At 37.8% G+C, this 21,061-nt stretch overlaps 1 protein-coding gene across 1 annotated transcript in view; it reads right to left on the reverse strand.

The window, feature by feature from the left end:
* MBOAT2 (membrane bound O-acyltransferase domain containing 2) overlaps positions 1–21,061 on the reverse strand; it is a 105,506-nt gene that overhangs the window by 33,114 nt on the left and 51,331 nt on the right. The window contains exon 5 of the mRNA XM_006898196.1: positions 9,191–9,246. Coding sequence (XP_006898258.1) covers positions 9,191–9,246 — 56 coding nt within the window. The remainder of the gene's footprint in view (positions 1–9,190; positions 9,247–21,061) is intronic.

The raw sequence follows: 21,061 nt of genomic DNA on the forward strand, positions 1-21,061 counted from the left end.
GAGGGACGGCGCAGGAGAGGAAGGCCCTGTATGAGGTGGATTGATTCAGTGACTGGGATAATTGGAATGGGAGTGTCCGAGACGGTGTGATTGGCACAGGACAGAGCGGAGTTTAGGGCTGTTGTACATAGGGTCGCTATGAGTCCGAAGTGACTCGACAGCACATAACAACAACAACATGCTGTGCATGCATACAGAGTAAATTTTAAGAGAATACAAACAAGCTCTATTTAACTACATACAATTACAATAATCATAATATTTTTTTCATAATCATGATTTAATTGATAAAAGAACTACTCTTCCTGTTGTTGGCCATGGAGCCAGAATTGAACCACAGCTGACCCCACAGCATGATTTCAGAAGCAGTAAATCACACAGGAGATAGTCCATCCTTCTCCTCCAGAGCAGCTGGTGGATTTGAACCACTTACATTTGAGCTGGCAACACAATTCTTACCACTAAGCCACTTTTGCTAGATAATTCCTATTACATACATAAACATTTTCTTTTGTTAGCCGGCAGATCATACATGATTTTTCAAAAGTACTACCTAAAGGCAAAGTCTGACCTAGATAAACCTTTGCCAATAACTCTCTTCTATAGAGAGGTCTCAGTATTAGCAAATATTTATTATATATTTTATATATTTTATTTATATTATTATATAAAATTTTATTATTCACTATAGCAAAGTCAATGACTTCCCTTTATAAATATTTTGGAGTATGGACAAAAATAGTGCAAAAACAATACATTTCATACCACATAAATCTATATGATTAATTATCCAAATTGAGGTACTACTGGATGGACATTAAAAAGGATGTTGTAGTTGTTAGGCATTCTCACACTGATTACCCTATCAGCAAAGACTGGAACCCTGCCATATCCCGCACCATTATCATGATCTCTCCCATACTGAAGCTCACTGTTACACTGACTATGCCAGTTCATCTTGGTGAGTGTGTTCCTCCCTTTCACTGACCCTCCACTCCAGAAGGATGTCTTTTTCCAAAGACTAGCCCCTCCTAACAACAGGCCCAAAGTATAATAGTTGAAGCTTTACCAGTCTTGCTTCTAATGAACACTCTGGTTGCCCTTCCTCCAAGAAAGATTTGTTTATTCTTTTGGCAGTCTATAATATATTCAATACTCTTCTCCAACATCACCATTCAAAGGCATCAATAATTCTTCAACCTGCCTCATTCACTAACCAATTTTCAGATGCATAACAAGCAGATGACAATCCCACAGCCTGTATCAGGTACACATTAGTTTTTAAACTGACATCTTTCCTTTGACAAAATCTGTCTTTGACAGCAGATTTTCCCAATGTAACAAACACTTCTTTCAATTTCTTGACTGCTATCAATATGGTGCTAAATGGAATTTAAGTAAAATAAAATCACTTAAAGAGGACAGATAACATTTCTATTACACAGTTAACACGTTGCTGCAAATGACGGTAATACATTGGGGGGGGAATGTGTTTCTAAGCACGGTCGTCAATTTAAAAGTGTATGGCAACATGTTAATTTAGTTTTTGGTTCTGTGACAAGAGGCATAACATAGGATATATGTTCATATTTTCTGGACACTAAACGAAATTTCACATTAGAAATAGTAATTAGAAAGAAGAAAACTGTATCTTTAATACTCTAAGAGTAGATGACATTACTGAGTTATAAATATACTGTCAGGTTTTCTAAATTTATACCGGTTTATTTACAAAATAAAAATACATTGTTTTTCAGACCAGATTCTGCCAATTTCCCTCACCCTTCAAGCGATCAAATTGCACAACCAATGATTAATCCTTACCCGCCCTACTCCCCCTCCCCTGGACATCCTCATCCCTCTGCTTCCACCCTCCCCCCCTTGGATCTTCATACTCATTCTACAATAATGGTTTTATAACATATTTGTCCTTGTAGGACTGAATTAGTTCACTCAGCATAATGCTCTCCAGTCCCTCACAAGTTAGGTAGTAATTTACAAAATCACTGATCCTGTGTGCTGCATTGTATTCCATTGTGTAAATGTACCATAATTTCCTCAATCCACTTGATTGTGGTTGGACATCTGGGCTCTTTCCATGTCAAGGCAATGATGAATAACACTGCTATGAACACTGGTGTGCAAGTCTCTGATTGTACCTCGGTTCTCATTTTCTCAGGGTATATTCCAAGCAATGGAATAGCTGGGTCATATGGAATTTCTATGTTCAGCTTTTTGAGTAAGCACCAAACCAACTTACAATGGTGTAAAGAGACTGCCAAATACAGCCCAAAATGCACAATCTGAAGAGTCCTGTCAGTTTTAAATACAAATGAGAAGCAAAATTCCGAATTTACATAAATCTAAACTCTAAGTTAGGTACCATCAAGTTGACTGCAACTTATAACAACTTTATGAATAACAGATCAAAACCTTAACCTATCTTCACAGTCTCCACCATACTCAAGCTCATTGTTACAATCATCTATCATCTTGTCAAAGCCCTTTCTTTCACCAGCCCTTCACTTTTAAAAGCATGTAGGACTGGTGCCACCTAACAACATGCCCTAAGTATGTATGATAAAGTTTCACCATCGTTAAATATCTGTTAAACATGTTCACAGAATGTTTGCAGAAAAATAGAGTAATTGTCTTAAACATTATTGATTTTTAAGAATTCAAAATTGACAAGAGTTAGGACTCTGTCAATGGTTCTGTCACAGTATGAAGTCTGCACAACTTTTAAGCCACTTTAAAGTCAGAGTATATACTGAAAAACAAAGCACCTTTTTTTAGCTTTCTGCTTACCAAAACTGAAATAACTTGTGATTTGTCTATGGCCTCAGCTCCACATTCTTGCTTTTCCTTCTCTTTCCATTTGTCATAGCCACACTGTCCCCTCCTCAGCCTGTTCCAACAGCAACTTATCATGGAAAAGTTCTGTTCCCAGACTCCTGCTTTTGTTTGACAGATTCTATCAATGCCCTGCTTCTTCCTCCACAGAGGTACTCTATAAACAGCTGACAGTGCAGAGGATATTTATTCTCTAACAGCAATTCCCCCAAACAGCCATCTGAAAACCAGCCATGATTACACACATTCTATATGCAGTGATTTATTCACTGTCTTTAATGGGAATGTAAAAGAGACTCAAGTATTTGGGTGATTTATGTGTTTCCCTGTTTTACACCCAAAAAAGAAAAAAGAGATGAACTGGGGGTCGGGGGGGAAGGTGAACTAAGTTAATAATATTCATGCTAAATATTGCAGAGTGGATTATATTTGGGGGTGGGGTTTGGGGAGGTGTGTGGGGATTGTGTACCAATGAGGGAGTTTTTCTTTTGCTTTTCAAGGAGAGAAGCAAACCGGGGAGGGGGGGGAGGGGGGGGCGGGGAGGTTTGTGCGGGGAGAAGGGTGCAACAATGAATGAATGGAATTCCAAAATGTCTGCAGATGTTCACTGAAATGAAAAATAAACTAAAATTTAAAAAAAAAAAAAAAAAAACATTGCCATCAAGTCGATTGAGACTCTACAGGAACTTCTGAAGGGTTTCTAAGGCTGCGATCTTTACCTGAGCTGACTGTCACATCTTTTTCTTGAAGCGTGACTGACTGGCTTAAACCATCAATCTTTCCATCAGCAACTGAATACTTAATCACTGCATTCCCAGGACTCCTTATGTTAAAGTGTCAGACTGAAATATACTTGTATCTTCAAATCCATGTGAAATGCCTTCGAAAGAAGGAAATTTTATGGGTCCATGGCAGATAAAAACATAATACAAATATAAAAAAAACCTGTAAGAAAATCTTGGTGGTTCTTAGTTATTCCATGCCTGTTTTTAACATTTCTATTAGTTTGTTTCTATTAGTTATGCAGATGACACAACCCTGATTGCTGAAACTGAGGAGGACCTGAAGCGCTTGTTGCAGAGGGTCAAGGACTGCAGCCTTCAATATGGATTGAGGCTCAATGTCAAGAAGACAAAAATTGGCTCCACAATCAACACTCCTGGCAGCAGCAGCCAGGAAATTAAAAGACGCATTGTGATCGATAGGAACCTCTCCAATTTTCAGCATCAAAATGGATGGCGAAGAGGTTCAGATTGTTAACAGCTTCAGAGAGCTGGACAATGACCACGAAAGATAGGAGAATTGATTCTTTTGAACTTTGGCGTTGGAGAAGAGTACTGACGGTACCATGGACTGCTAAGAAATCAGATTCATCCTGAAGAGGGTTAAACGGGTCTGCTCCTTGGAGGCAAGGATTCTGAGGCTTCGTCTGACATACTTTGATCATGTAAGGAAGACGGGTCCTTGGAGAAGGACATCATGCTTTGGAGGGTGGAGGACACGCACAGGAGGGGAAGGCCCTCTGGGAGATGGACTGATTTGGTGACTGGGGCAATCGGGAAGAGTGTTGTAAGGAGTGACCTGTCCTTGGAGTAGGACATCATGCCTGGGAGAGTGGAGGGCAGGCGCAGGAGGGGAAGGCCCTGTAGGAAATGGATTGATTCGGTGACTGGGGTAATCAGGATGAGTGTGTCAGAGATAATGAGGTTGGCACAGAACAGAGCAGAGTTTAGAGCTGTTGTACATAGTGTCGCTATGAGTCGCAAGCAACTCGATGGCACATAACATTAGTTTGGAATTATTCTGAATCTAACAGTGAGAGAAAAATTCAGTGATAAGTTTGACCATCCTTCTAGAATATGGAGTCATTTTCCTGAAGAGTAATGATTTTAAGACTAAGTGTGATGCTGAAAGGAAACAGATCTATGTCAATGGTTCTAAAGTATTAAAGCTGGAAAAGGACAACACATAATTGGTAAAAAAAGTATTAACAGATAGATACTAAACAATGTCACAAATAAAAACTCATTTTTTATTATTTCATAATTTTTTTAAACAAACTGTAAGATTAAGAAAAAAATATTAACATCTAAGTAGAATAGAGTCTGGCACACTATTTAAGTGCTTCACTACTAACTGTAAAGCTGAGGGTTTGAACTCACCAGCCATTCCGTAGGAGAAGAGACCTAGAAATCTGCTCTTGTAAATAGTACATCCCAGAAAGTGACATGGGACAGTCTACTCAGTGCTGTAAAGTTGTTTTCCGCTAAAACTGACTCAATGGCACAAAACAACAAAACATCATCACAAGTCATCACAAAGGCACCCGAGTGCCTAGTATTAAACTAAGGTCATTCAATGACCTTAGTTGAAGATTATTCAATGACCTTGATTAGAACACATTTCCTCTAATTCTTTTTCCTTAAATTAGTAAATAATTATAGAATTGTTAATGATTATCAAATGAAGTAATTCATACACTCCAAAACCCCCTACCGTAATACTAAAATTGAGTAAAAAATTAAGTAAAGGGAAAAACAAAGTGCTCATTATATATTTTTCAAAAGGTAGAAATGGTTTTAGCACAACCATTGACATATCCTGGGAAAAGGGTCTTCTGGCTAACTGACATGACTTATGTATAAAGAACTAATTAATTACCAGATATCTTCATTACTCTGAAAAAAATAACAGGTTATCTCAACATCAAGAAGACAAAGATTCTCACAACTGGGCATATAGGCAGCACCATGATAGAGAAAAGACAGGTTGTTGACAAATTTACATTCGTGGCACCAGCAGTCAGGAAATCATTGGGAAAATCTGCCGTCAGGGATATCTCCAGATTACTGAAAATTAACGTGGGTCAGTCTACAGACTAGGGTGTGTGTAATCCAAGCCATGGGTTTTGCAATTACTTGTGATGCATCAGAGAGCTGGACAATGACTAAGGATAACAGAAAAAGAATCAATGCCCTCGAATTGTGGTGCTGGAGAAGAGTCTTGAACCTACCATGGACTGACAAGAAAACAAATAGGTCTGTCTTAGAGAGGTGAAACCAATTTTCTCCTTGGAGGCTTGGATTCTGAAGCTCTGTATCACATACTTTGGGCACATGGCCAGGAGGGACCAGCCCTTGGAGAATGACATCATTCTTGGAAGGATGCAGGGAGAGTGAAGGAGAGAAGATTCCAGATGAGATAGATTGATACAGTAAACTGTGGTGTTGAGGGTTTGAGTCTCAGAATCAGTGAGACTGGCTCAGGACATTGCAAGGTTTAGAGCTGCTGTACATAGGTTTGCTGTGGGTCTCAGATTATTTGATTGCACATAACAACAACAAAAACAACACAAAAAGGTAAACAGGGACACTGAAATCCTCCTGACTCCTCACTAACGTGATGGTAAGGAAATTAAGAAAGTATAAACTGACAAGGTAAACAGAATGAGACTTAGAAATAATTTAATGGCTCAAAATATGTTTTCAGAAGTTGAGAAATAAAAAAACAGCTCACTGCTGTTGAGCTGGAACTGATCCTTCCAACATGCTTTCAATTGTTGTAATTCAGACTGTAATTGCTCTAAGGAGACTTCCCATCTTTACCCACTAAGCAGCTGTGTAAATCTGAACCACATGCCTTTAAGGTAGCAGTAAGCTTCTTGCCCATTAAGCCATCAAAGAGTGGGAGATGACTTATTTAAGATTTTATTTTCCTCATTATTTATATATATAATTTACATAGACAGATAAGTATGACTTGATTCTGTCATTTTAACTATTTCCCTTATATTACAGAGAAAGAGGCTCTTCTCACCAACTTCTAATATAACTGATTTTACATACTTCTTTTGAGTTCCTGGACAGACAAAACGGTTAATGCTAAACGTCTTCATCAGTTAATTAAAAGGTAGGGAAGTTTAAATCAACTCAAATAAGTCTCAGAAAAAAGTCTGGTGATCTACTTCTGGAAAACCAGCCACTGCAAGCTCTACGAAGCACAGTTCTACTATAACACAGGGGGAACAAGGAGCTCAATAGCAAGTGGATGGTTTATACCATATTTGTTTAAATTAGTAGTATTAATGTTATTATGACCACAGAAATTTAGTAGTAGTGTTTTGATTCTTTTACCATTTTTGTTCTTCTATTCAAACTTGCCAAAAGAAATGTAAAAATCAACATTATTTTGGCATGATAAACAGCATGAGATAGTTAACTGCTTTTCTTATAACCATGTCTTCTACATTGACCTCAAATATCTGCTACCTAAAACTGCTAGCTAACTCTTTCTGTTACTTATTTAAGCCTGTTTGGGAAATTTCTTTTTCTAAAAACATTTCATTTTTCAAATCTGTCCACTGTATTCTTCAGTAAGTTTCTAAATTTCCATAATATCCTTTTTATACTAATATTGTTTATATTTTTGCTTTTTCTTTTTTGTTTTTTTTTTAAAATTAATTTTAATGAAAGTTTACAGAGACTTAGGGTTTCCAGTCATTCATTGTTGCACTTTTCTCATACCCACCCACTGCTCCCAGTTCACTCTTCTCCTTAAAAAGGAAAAAAAAAAACCAAAAAACACCTCTTTCATTGTTATGCAATCCCTCCCCTCTCACATCCACTCCACTATGCAGCCATCACTCTGGACTTTTGTAATGACAAGAATACCCATTCATATATCCCTTTTAAACAGTTCTCTCCCTCATCTGTTTCAATGCAAGATACATCATTCCTCCCCTCCTTTTCTGTCTTCCCTCAACCCCGATGTCAGTCCTGATTTAAAACAGTGGACCTATGCAATATTTGTCCTTTTGTGACTGAGATATTTCACTCAGCATAATGTCCTCCAGAACCATCTATTTTGTGCATAATATTTCATGAGTTCCTTGTTTCTCAATGCTGCATAGTATTCTATTGTGTGAATATACCACAGCTTCTCTATCCATTAATTTGTTGATGGGCACTTGGGTTGTTTCCAGCTCTTTGCTATTGCGAACAAATCTGCAATAAACATGGGTGTGCATATATCTACTTGGGTGGCAGTTACGGTTTCTCTGGGGTAAATTTCCAGTAGTGGAATTGCTGGGTCAAATGGTATTTCTATTTGTAACTTTTTGAAAGTTTTTCAAAGCCTTCCATAGTGGTTGCACCATTTTACACTCCCACCAACAGTGAATAAGGGTTCCAGTTTCTCCGCAACCTCTCCAGCATTTGATGTTCGCTGTTCTGTTGAATTTTGCTATTCTTACTGGGGTGAGATGATATCTCATAGTTGTTTTGTTTTTTGTTGTTTTTTTTTTTACGTCATCTTCCTTATTAGATACTGTACTTTGCTTTCTAAGAACCAGCTTTTGGCAAACTAAACTTCTATAAAGCAGATAGCTTGCACAGTGAACACCAAGTGTTCTTTATAGTTCCCTTGGCTTTGGCTCTGTACTAGAGCAATAGCTGTTCTTTTCCTCTGCACTGAAAGGCCTATTTATCCTTTTAAATGTATCTCATTGGAGTTCTGAGGCTGTAAATCTTTACGTGAAGAGACTACCCGTCTTTCTTCCTTTGATCCTCTGGTACACTCAAAGAGTTGATCTTTCAATTAACAGCACAAGTACACCAGAGCTCCTACTATACACCAAAAACAGCAGCCATACCTACTGCCATTGAATTCAGTTACTGAGAGTATCAAATTTACAAGGTTGTAGGAGACTGGCTTATCTTTCTCCCAAAGAGTAGTTGATGCATTTGAACTGCTGACCTTCCAATCAGCAACTTGAAACGTTACGTATTTCACCAGGAGGGCTCCTTTAATAACTATCAAAACTCTCACTGATGTTGAGTCAATGCTTATTCAAAGCAACCTTCCATCCAGTTTCCCAGGTGTCAATACTAATGGGAAAAGTCTGCCCATTTTTCATCCATGGAAAGACTGGGAGATTTGAACTGCCACAGATAGTTTTTGTAGTTAGCTATGTGGTGCTATGCAGACTATAATGAAATATATTTCCCTTTATCTCCAGGGAGCTCTGGTGATTAAAGGTAAAGAATTTTGCTGCCAACACGAAAGTACACAAGTTTGAATCCATCAGCTGACCCAAGGGAGAAAGATGAACAATCTCCTTCTGTGAAATTGTACTGCCTCTGAAAGCCTGCTGGAGGGTCAGCTATTGGTTGGTTCCAAAATCAATGGTACTCAATGGTACAACAATAACAACAACAACCACCTTATTTCCATTCTTTCTATGCTCTCGGAGAACCAAAAATTGTGGCAATATCTAAACCAACCCAAAGTTATGAGTAAGATGTTTTCATTGATGAAAAATTAATTTCAAAACTCTTACCATCATGAATTTCGTAAGCCAAACTAGTGATCTTCTGCGTAATTACCATCATTGGGCTGTCACAAAATAAAAAAAAAAGTAAAAAAAAAGTATTGAAAGTAGTTGAAAACAATCAGGGTTAGTCTACTTTGCTTATATAGCTAGAATATATTGACATTTTTAATTTAAAAGGACATCCAAGGGATGTCAAAGAACTAACTCATTAGTGTTTAGGGGGAAGGTCTCACAGATAGGGAATCTGGGTCTTCCCTTTGCTTTAAGAAGATGGGGGTGGGGGGTGGGGAAACTATTTAGAAAGGAAATCATGTTAGACTGTGATCTAGTCCATGCTCGTCATTTTATGTTGTACAAGTGAAACCCTGATGTTAGAAGATCACAAAGTACATGAGAAATGAGATTGTGGTTTCCAGATTTTTCCTTTCTTCAACGAATCATGCTGCCCTGTGCAATAAAGGTGAAAGTTGCCTGGGAAGAGGAGGGAAAGGTGGAAAAAGAAAGATGTTTGTCTGAGAAAAAGAGAACAAAGCTGAATTTAAGTAATGGGCAGGCAGGAAGAAAAGACTTACATTTCTACAACAAGAATTAGACTTATAGTTCAGAACTGGGTGGTCAAACTTGATGGGTCTATGTGTGTAAACTAAGGGATATTTTAAAGAAAAGAGGATTTTCAAATCATGTTACAAGTAAGAACAGGGCAATATTTTCTCATGTTTTAAAATCTCTAATTAGACAAATACTTCAAAGTGAAAAAGAAAAGCATCTGCATATGAAAACTATTGTTGTTATTGTTAAGGGCTGTTGAGTTGACTATGATTCATGATGACCCTATGAATGACGGAATCTGAACCTTGTCCTGTCCTGTACCATCCTCATCATCTCTGATATGCTCAAGCTCATTGGTACGGGCACTGTGTTGATCATCTTGTTGAGGGTTTTCCTCTATTTCTCTGACTCTCCACCTTTTCAAGCATGATGTCTTTGTCCAAGGACTGGCCCCTCCTAACATGCCCAAAGTTATGTGAGATGAAACTTCACCATCCTTGCCTCTAAGAAGCATGCTGGCTGCATCTTCTCTAAGACATATTTGTTAACTTTAGGCAGTTCACGGGATACTCAGCACTATTCTCTAACGGCACAACTCAATAATTCTTCCATCATTCTTATTCACTGTCCAATTTTCAGATGCACTGGAAATAATTACACTAGCTTACAGCTATTAATGTTACAGAGCAAATAACTGAGCTATTTAATTATTCAAAATCCACCTCAAACTCACTGTTATATAGAGTCAGAACAATGCACAGTGAATATCCTGGAGCAAGTTTTCAAAGGTTTTAAACTACACAGAGAGAGAGAGTGCTTATTTTTCTCCTGAGGGGATACTGGTAGACTTCAAACACCTGAGAAGCACCACCTTTGGGCTAGTAGCATGTCTTTCTAAGTACTATGCAAAAGCTAGGTAAGTCATGTTATGCTTAGAGACAAAATGCAAACTCTAAAAGCATTAGACAACTCCTTGAACAATGGAATGGAACATGCACATTCTTACTATACAGATAAGGAAACTCTTTCAGAAAGGTCAGTAACATAATTAGAGACCAGCAGGTCAGAGGTTCAAAGCCTAACTTGTCAAGTTCTCATTTTGTGCCTTGCCACCAATAAATTGTTCAGAGGTTGAGATTAGTATCAACTGTCCATTTGTTAAAGCATAAGGCATCTTTAAATACATAAAGGAATACAAGTCATCCATTGTCAAGATATGGCATATGGATAAATCAAGGAACATTTTAAAGAAAACAGTAATATTTTCTCATATTTTAAACCTGTAACTGAATGGATAACTTAGAAAGGAGAAAAATGCATCTACATAAGAAAAACGAGATATTTTAAAATATTCATACTGCTAGAAATTTGATTCACAGATAGAGCCTTTAAGATAGTTCATTCTCCTCATTCTAACAGACAAGATCTCTAAAATATTGTCGGATAATTATTCTTAAGCTCAGTTACTTCTTAGACGCTTTTAAAATCAATTCTTACATTATACCCCTCACTTTCAGAAAATGACTTCACAGCCAACCTAATCCCTCTGGTTGCTTTGAAGACTATCGACTTGCAGTTCCCATTTGGCAAGATACCCGTCATGCCTTTGAGGATTTTAAAAATGCCCTACAAGTAATTTTTATTTCCCTGAGAAAAAGAATCTTACTTTTTCTTACTTTGTTTCACAAATTTCAAATTTACCTCTCTAGTGAAGTATAAAGCTTTAGTTCTAAATTATAATTCTTACATTGCCTAAAAAAAATCTTTAAAAATTATTGAAATGTCTTCAACAAATGGTGCTGGCAAAACTGGACTGCTACCTGCTGAAGCAGGATACACACCTCACACCATACACAAAAATCAACTCAGGGGTAAAGCCCAAAACCATAAAGATCTAAGAGACAAAATGGAACCAAACTTAGAAGTCCTAATGTCTGGCATAAATAGGCCTGCAAATATAGCCAGGAATGTGAAACCAGAAAAGGAGAGAATTGATGAATGTTGTTGTTGTTGTTGTTAGGTGCTGTATAGTTAAGTACAACCCAAAGTGACACTGAACAATAAATCTGAACCTGTTATATCCTGTGGTATTCTCACATTTCATAACATAGTAGAGCCCATTGTCAATCCACCTGATTAAGGGTCGTCTTCTCCCTTGTCAACTCTCTGCCTTTACACACATGATGTCCCTCTCTAAAGAATAGTTGCTCCTAGCAACATGCTCAAATCGTCTGGTGAGCCAACGGGGTGAGATGGAGTGACTGAATTAGGAAAGATGCTATGGGGACCAGAAAAGACGGGGTAATAGTAGGCACTGATCAATGGTGATTAATTTTATAAAACACAATATACATACATGATAGTCTGAAACAAAATGTGAATGTAGGAAAGTGTGAAATGCAATGTATATGAATGCTACATAATGGATATGAATTTTGTATTGAAAACAGTATAAAATAAAAATAAAATCGAGAGAGAGAATACTGAAATCATTTCATCAACTCAAGACTAACCTTTTGGGTGTATATGTGTGTACTTTAAAAATACAAATATGTGAAGTTTTCTTATAAAAACAGATGTAACACATTTGCCTTTTCAACATTTTTCAGGTGTATAACTTAGTGATGCCAATTACATTAATTATAGGTCTGTCTTGCAGAAGGTTAAACCAAGTCTCTCTTCAGAGGCTAGGATTTTGAAGCTTTGCCTCACATACTTTGGGCACCTGGCCAGGAGAGACTGATCCTTGGACAAGGATCATGATGCTCAGAGTGGTAAAGGGAAAGCACAGGAGAGTAAGACTCCGATGAGAAGGATTGACTCAGTGACTGGGACAACAGGAGTTGGTGTGTCAGAACAAGTGAGACGGGCTCAGGACAGGGAGGGGTTCAGAGCTGCTGTACACAGGGTTGCTATACATCGCAGGTGACTCTGACACACAACAACAAGAAACAACAAATTATATTGGTTGGGTTTTTTTTTTTAATTTAAGCATCTCATTTAGAGTCAACAAGACCTTATGGATGGCCTTTGTATTTAAAAGTCAGTTATTATATTTCAGAGGAACAATCTTCTAAGTGATACAGCACTCTCCTGTCAATGTGCTGTACTGAGGTAACCTGGCGTTGCTGTGATGCTGAATCTTATGCCACTGGGGTGGTCAAATGCTCTAAAGGTTACCCATGGTGGACAGTGTTTGGTGGAGCTCCCAGTTTAAGATCGGTTTGGAAGCAGGTGTGGCATCCACTTCCTGCCTCTGGAAACTCTATGAACTATGAGAAATGACAGTAAGTTACTGAAAGGCTTCAGGTCTTTTGTTCATAGAGTTGCTCTGAGTCATGCACAACTTGATGGAGTCAGTGTCCATAGTTGATGTCAAATGACTAATAAACTTTTCTCTCTCTTAAAAAAAATCTCTATTGTTGCTTAATTGGAACTGATTTATAGCTGACTCAGAAAATCTTTAGAGGCTATAAAGCAGTTGGTGTACTTGAACCTTTTTGTTTTAGCTTGGCAGCACAACTCTTTACTCAGTAGGCCACCAGAAATCCCTTGTTCTCCATGCATAAGTCTATTTTGTTCATTTCATATAAGTGAATTCATACAATATTTGTCCTGCTGTCACTGGCTTTTTAAATAAGCATAATGTTTTAAATTTCCAAAACATGCTGTGGAGGGAAGGACTTCGCTCTTCTTTAAGTCTGAATGGGAGCTCATTAAGGGAGCTCTAGCAGCTTAGTGCGTCAGGAGTTAAACTACCAACTCAAAGGCTGGTGGTTAAAATCCATCAGCTACTCCTCGGGAAATTGATGGGTAATCTTCTTGTCTATGATTTATAGACCTGCACACTTACTGGACAGTGAACTATGAGTCAACTTCAAATTGATGGCAATTAATGAGTGAGTGAGTCTCACTGTATTGTATTAATCACATTTTTCTTATCTATTAATCTGTTGACAGACACTGCAGAGCAACTGTTGTTCCCATTTGGCTAGTGTGAACAGTACTGTAATGAATGAAGATGATGTGCTTGAATCCACATCATGATCTTCAAATTAAATGCAAGTTTTGTGAATGAATGTCTGTTATTTGTGTCCTTCTATTCTCATGTAATTTCTATTGTACCAGGTGTTCAAGAATGCAAGATCTCTTATCAAAGCAAGATGGACTAGAAGAATGGGTGATATATTGCTCAATGGCTGATCTCAAGAATCATGCTCTCTAAGAAGTATGGGGGGTGAAAAACGTTATAGGCATAGTATGGAGCTCTGGTGGCTTTGTGGTAAGGAGTTGTGAAGCCAACTCAAACACGTACAATGAAAATCCGATCAGCGACTCTGAGCGATTAACAACCTCTGAAAACCTGCCAGAGGTTCAACTATGAGTTCTGACTTGATGATGATGTTGTTATGTGCTATCAAGTCGCCTGTACTTCATAATAACCCTGTGTACAACGGTGCTGAACCCTGCTCTATCCTGAACCAACCTTATTGTCTCTGACACACCTACCCCTTTTGCCCCACTCACTGGGTCAATCCATCTCTCAAGGGTCTTCCTCTCTTGTGCTGTCCCTCCACCCTCCCAAGCATAATGTCCCTCTCCAATCCATATTGAAGGCTTCAGTCCTTGATCTTCTGCAACAAATGCTTCAGCTCCTCTTCAATTTCGGCAAGCAAGATTGTGTCTTCTGCATAATGCAGACTGTTGATCAATCTTCCTCCAATCATGATGCCACACTCCTCCTCATCGAGCCCAGTCTCCCAAATGATCTGTTCCACATATAGATTGAGAAGGTATGGAGACAAGATGCATCCCTGACACACTCCTTTCCTGATTTTGAACCATGAAGTATTCCCTTGCTTTGTTCTGAGGACTGCTTCCTCATCTGAGCATAGATTTTGCACGAGCATAATAAAGCTTTCTGAGACTCCCATTCTCCAAAAGGTTAACCACATAGTCAAATGCCTTTACACAGTCAACAAAACACCAAGACATTTCACTGGTACTCTTGGCTTTCTGCCAAGGTCCATCTGACACTGGCGATAATGGTTTTAGTGCCACAAGTTTTTCTAAGACCAGCTTGCATTTCTGGTAGTTCATTTTTGGATGATCTTCAGCAAGATTTTGCTTGCATGTGATATTATACAATAATTTCCACACTGTCAGGTCACCATTTTTTAGAATGGAAATATGGATCTCTTCCAGTCAGTTGGCCAGGTGTCTTCTAGATTTCTTGGCACAATCTGGTAGACAAGTCCAGGGCAGCATCTGTTTGTTGAAATATGTCAACTGGCAATTCCTGGGGATTTATTTTGTTACCAAGTCTTTCAGAGCAGCCTGCACTTCCTCCTTCATCACCATTGCCTCTTGATCATATGTTGTTTTATGAAATTCATCTATGTCAGCCAATTCATTTTGGTACAGGTACTATTCCTTTCCATTTTCTTTTAATGATTCCTGGATCATTCAATATTCTGCCCATAGAATCCTTAAGTAATGTAATTTGAAGCTTGAATTTTAGTTCCTTCAGCTTGAGAAATACCTAGTGAGTTCAGTCCATTTGATTTTCCAACTCCACCTCCTTGCACCTTTCATTGTAATACTTTGCTTTTTCTTCCTGAGCTGCCATTTGAAATCTTCTGTTTAGCCCCTTACTGCTTGATATCTTCGCTTTGCTTTAGCTTCTCAGCACCTTAGTACAATTTCCGGAGTCTCTTCTGACAAAAAAGTCTTGGCATATGCCTCTCCTATTCTTGGCAATTAATACATATTTTCAGTTTTTAAAGGAAACATCAAACTGCATTCCATAGTGGTTGTAACATTTTACATTCCTATCTATTGTGTATTAAAGAGTGAGATTGCTAAGAAGAACACTTTTTTAATTATTCTATTATTTCTAGGTCAAGACATAGCTGTCAAGTTGTAAAAGCTGTTGATCCTCTAGTGGGTTTTCAAAGTCTATAAATCACAGGGGAAGAGACTGGTGTTTCAAATGATCACTATTTTATTAATATTACATGAAACCCACCAGGTCACTTGGCCACCAAGATACAAGTTAACAGACAGCAAAGAAGAAGTGCTAATTCTCTGCTCAGTAAAGTACCCTTCCATTCACATTCTTAGCAAGAAATCACTGGTGGTCTTCCATTCACAAACAGGAAGACTCACTGAAAACAAATAAATCCACGTACCCCAAACTCAAGAAACCAAGGTGGTACAGTGGTTTAAATGCTTAGTTGGTAATCAAAAGGTCAGCAATTTGATCTCAGGTGAAAAAAAAAAGTTATAATGTTATAAAATGTTATAATCACTGGCATAAAGAGTTAGCATCTTGGAAATTCCAAGGGGGATTTCTACTCTGTCCTATAGGATACATTTTGTTGAGGTTTTTTTTCCCATCCACAGGGAGTTGCACCGAGACCCTGAAAGCTGATATGCGTTCCTGGCAATTGGAATCTACCATTGACTCCTTGGGAGAAAGATGGGTAATCTCCCTTCTTGCAATTTACAGCTTCTTGTAAATTTGCTGGAGGGTCAGCTATGAACTAGTTCTAACTCAATAGCAATTAGTGAGAGTGAACAAGCAGTTCCTGTGATGTGGAGCCAACAGTTAATATGACTGACAACAAGCCAACATCTTAAAAAGGTTTATGTTTACTAAGAGTTATCTTGAGAAAAAGGTTTGGCAGCCTATGCCCCCAAAATTAACCACTGAAAACTCCAGAGTAAAATTACTTTTATAAACAAGTGTAGTATCTATCTCAAATGATTACTCCTTAATCCCTCATTTAATATGAGTAACTATAATTAGCTAGGTATTGTTATAGGTGCTGGAAATATGGCATTGAATGAAAAATAACATTCTTGCTGTCAAGAAACTCAACATTGTATTTGCAATGAGAAAACAATGCATAAATAGGTAAACATACTGTATTTCAGACACTGCTAAGTGCTGTGCAGAAAATGAGAGAACATAAGGGGGACAGACAGTATCAAAAGACTGGTGAGAATTGACCTCATTCAGAAGGTGGCAGAGAACTTAAGGCAGGAGTGAGCTATGCATACGTTGGGAGAAAGAATGCTTCAGGGAGTAAGCAAATCCAACAGTCTTCAGGAAGAAGTGTTATCAAGTTTGAAGACAAGTATGGAAACTCATATGACTGAAGTAAGTAAACAAGAACAGGAACAGAAATTGATCAGATCCAGTACGCTATTAGGGTACTGTGAAGACAATGGCTTTAACTAAATTAGATGGGATACTATTGGAAGGATATGGACAGAGAAGTGACCTGATTTTAAATAATTTTATTCTAACTGCTGGCTGATAAAAAAGATTGTGGAGCACCTGGTGTGGGAATAGGAAACAATACTGTGGGCAAATAGGGGAGCTTTGGTGGTCTAGTGGCAACAAATTGCGCTGAAATACTTAAAGCATATGATTTGAATCCACCAGCTGCTCCACAGGAAAAGGATAGGCAATCTCCTTCCATGCAATTAACTGATTCTAAAAATCTGCCAGAGGGTCAGCTATGGGTTGGTTCCAACGCGAAATTATATTACAAGAAGAAGGGGTGTAGGTAGGTGGGGTTGGGTGGTGATCAGAGCAATGCCAATAAAGAGAGTCAGAAGCAGATTCTAGGTATATTCTGAAGGGAAAGGCAACAAAATTTGATGGTGAATTAGATGCAGGTTTTGAACCTCATACCACCAATACTTTTTACGAGAGCAGCTAACTAAGAAGGAAGGAGATGACCGAAAGAGGGAATATATAGGTGGAAAATGTGGCAGGGTAGGGTATCAGTTCTGTTTTAGGTAGTGTTCAGTGTAAATTGTCTATTAGATCCAAGTCAAGATAAACTAACTAGGCAATTGAGTATAAGATTCAGAAAACACAAATTAAATCTTTAGTCCATTAATCATCAATATAAAAACATTATGTAAGGGAAGTTACTTAATATTTCTTAGCATCAATTCATCTATAAAGTGGGGATAATAATGGCATTAGTGAATTAAACAAAATATTAATGTGAGAATTTCATTTAACCAATACATGAAACACAGATGAAACCATTCTATCTTCTCCTCACATTCACATGTTCATTTTAATAAACAAATGAGTTATGATTTGTGGTGTTGGCCTAAAGTTGGCTTTTTTAGCTATTACCTCAGTCCCCTCTGGTTTTCAACTACGTTAACTGCAGAAATAATAGTCTGGCAAATCATCAACAGCTGTAGGACTAGGATATGAGAGAACAAGCTTCCCACACTGAGCAGAAAGACTTGAGGGAGAATGGAGTGAGACCCAGGTGGTAAGACTCTGGTGATGGTGGTGGAGAGACTGTGGCAAGTCTGTAGAGAAACTGTTGTAAGGTATAACCAGAAACCAGAGGAGCCCAGACATAAAGGCCACAGTTAAAGGTATTGCTACCTTGCTGGATAATTAAGGAGAAGCAGATTTATATCTCTTCTGAGGCAAATCTTGCTGGATGAGGAAACTAGAGGCTTCTTGTTTCTGAACTGTGTTGCTGAACTTAAACCAGAACCTGGACTAACTGAGGAATTGTGCCTTGGAACTTCTGGCCTAAATCCTGGATTTACATTGGGTGATACTCTTTGCTTCCCCTCCCCCAACTTATTTCCCTAATAAACCACATTCTCAGTACCACAACTGTGAATAAAGTCTGTGAGTCAAGAGTGAATAAACAAACTGCTTACTGCTGGAATTGCTCTACAGGCATCATGGGCTGGGCTACAGGCTCTTCATCTGCCTTCTGCTCTGGGACGGTGAGGCGCTATTCTCACTCCCACTGGCCCTTTCAGAAAGACACTCATCGCCCTATGCCCCCATGTCCCATTTTCTGTTCCTTTTGCACTATTAAACAGAAGATAAGAAAGAGACAATAGTTAATTGAGAAGTGCTACAGTCTGTAGGAAATTTTGTCGTTAACCCAAAGACCAAGCTTCTTAGCAGTCTGAATCCATCAGAAGCTCTGCACAAAAAAAGATGAAACTTTCTCTCATATGATTTACAACTTTGGAAACCCAATGGAGTGTCAGCTTTGAGTTGGTTCCAACTTGATGGATGTGACTGGGAAGTGATATAAAAAAATAGCTTTCTTTCAAGAATAGAAGATAGACATATATGTCAGGAATTATATCAAAAGTATTAGTTCCAAGTAGAGAATTTTTTTAAAAAGTGTAGTGATGGAAGAAGTGAAAAATACCTCAATAACATTAAGACTGGGAAGGTTTGGACATGCAGATGCAGTTGGACAAGAAACACACAAAATAACATGAACAGAAGTCCAAAGATATGAAAACAATTATATATGGCTGCAATATTAGATTACTGAAGAGAAAGGGATGGGTAAAATAAGGCTGAAAAGCTAGAGAGCAAATACACCATGGAAGACTTTGAAGGTCAAAGACTTTAAGTATTAAGAAAACACTGCAGGTTTTTATTAAGTAGCACATTATTCAAGGGTCTGTTATTTCAGAAGTGAAAATCCTGCTTCTAGGTATCAGTTTGAAAGCTCCACTGAAACTTGAGGAACCCTGATGGTATTTACAGTATCAGTGGCATGCTGTTGCTGTTAGGTACCACCAAGCTGAAATCGAATCATAGGTGATTTTCCAGTGGGTTTTCAGAGGCCATATATCATACAGGAAATTGCCTATCTTTCTCCCATGGAGCAGAAAGTAGGTTCAAACTGTATGCCTTCTGTGTGGAATGCAGCTCCTTACCACTAGTCCACCACAGCACTATTCAAGGATAGTATTCACACTACTATATCACCACAGTAATGTAAACTGACAAAGAAGTGATGTTTTAGAACATGTCAGTTTAAAAACTAAAGTTCACTTGCCCTAGATATGGTATTTTCAATTGCTTTATATGCACGTGGTAGATGGAACTGTGGTGCTGGTAAACAGTACTGACTATTACCATCGAATGCTAAAAGAAGAAACATATCTGTCTTGGAGGATGTAAGCCAAGGTACTCCATAGAGGCAATGTTGATGAACCTTCATCTTACATGTTTTGGGTATTGTCAAGAGGGTCCAGTTCTTAGAAAAAGATATTATGCTAGGAAAAGTAGAGGGTTAATAAAAGAAAGGAAAACCTCTAGTAAGATGGACTGACACAAATGACTGCAAGAATAAACTTGAGCATGGTAGAGATGGTGAGAATAATACAGAATAGGGCAACATTTTGATCTCGTTTTAGGGTCTCTAGAAGGCATAGTCAACTCAATACCTCACACTACTCTGTGAACATACATAGAACTGGGGAAGAGGCTTGGGCAAGGTAACACACAGACAAACGAAACTATTTAATAGATCCATTTAAAAGTGAAATACTTTAGTAGCTGAATACACAGAATGATTTCTATCTAGCCAAAAATAGGTCAAGATGTTGGAAACATTCCCACAGAATGAAACAGGATAAATGGGACACTAATACTTAGATACCTGTTGAATAAATCATATATCAACTCTATTTACAACATAGATAGTGGACACAATGTGAGAGAAGGATATTAAGACCAGTAAAAAACCATCTATTTCTAATTTCACAAAATTTCTATGTCTAAGTGCACAAGATGTCTAAAATTAGAATCAACTTGAATATGCTTTCAAAAAGGAATAAAAATGATAATCACCCTTTTATATTTTAGACCAACCAGACTATCATTTCTTATGGGCAGTCACCTATGAAAGAACAAGTCTAGTGTCTATGTACCTGGCCAAATGCATAGCACTTAGACGTATTATTGTGTGCATTATCTGAATGGACACACATGAGTAATAACAAAACATTAAGCATATGGAATTATACTAGTTCTAAGATATATTCCTGTATTTTATGGTGCAGTGATAAGAAGTTACACTGCAATCCCAAAGGCATGCAGTTTGAATCTATCACTTGCCCTGGGGAAGAAAAGGACAAGCAATCTCTTCAATATGATTAACTGCCTCTGAAAATCTGCTGGAGGATCAGCTATGAGTTGGTTCTGACTTGACACATAAAAAGATGTATATGATATAATCCTAGTTCTAATATTTCTGTATTTATTTATAACTTGAGTTTTAAAATATTTTACATATATCTTCTTTTGTTGTTCTTTGGACACTACAATAATCATCAGTCCAATTAAAATTTATTACCTGCCTGTCCCCAAAAGACTATTCTTACTTCCATTTTAAATATATATATAAGGCTAGGACTTGTCTTTTTTTGGGAAGGTATTTTTTTTCAGTCTTTATTGTGATTTTTTTGTTACTTTATTATTATTATTTTATTTTTATTATTATTATTTTCAATGAA

Source organism: Elephantulus edwardii, unplaced genomic scaffold (genome assembly GCF_000299155.1).
Source record: "Elephantulus edwardii isolate Elephantulus edwardi_28Jun2011 unplaced genomic scaffold, EleEdw1.0 scaffold00223, whole genome shotgun sequence".
Lineage (NCBI taxonomy): Eukaryota > Metazoa > Chordata > Mammalia > Macroscelidea > Macroscelididae > Elephantulus > Elephantulus edwardii.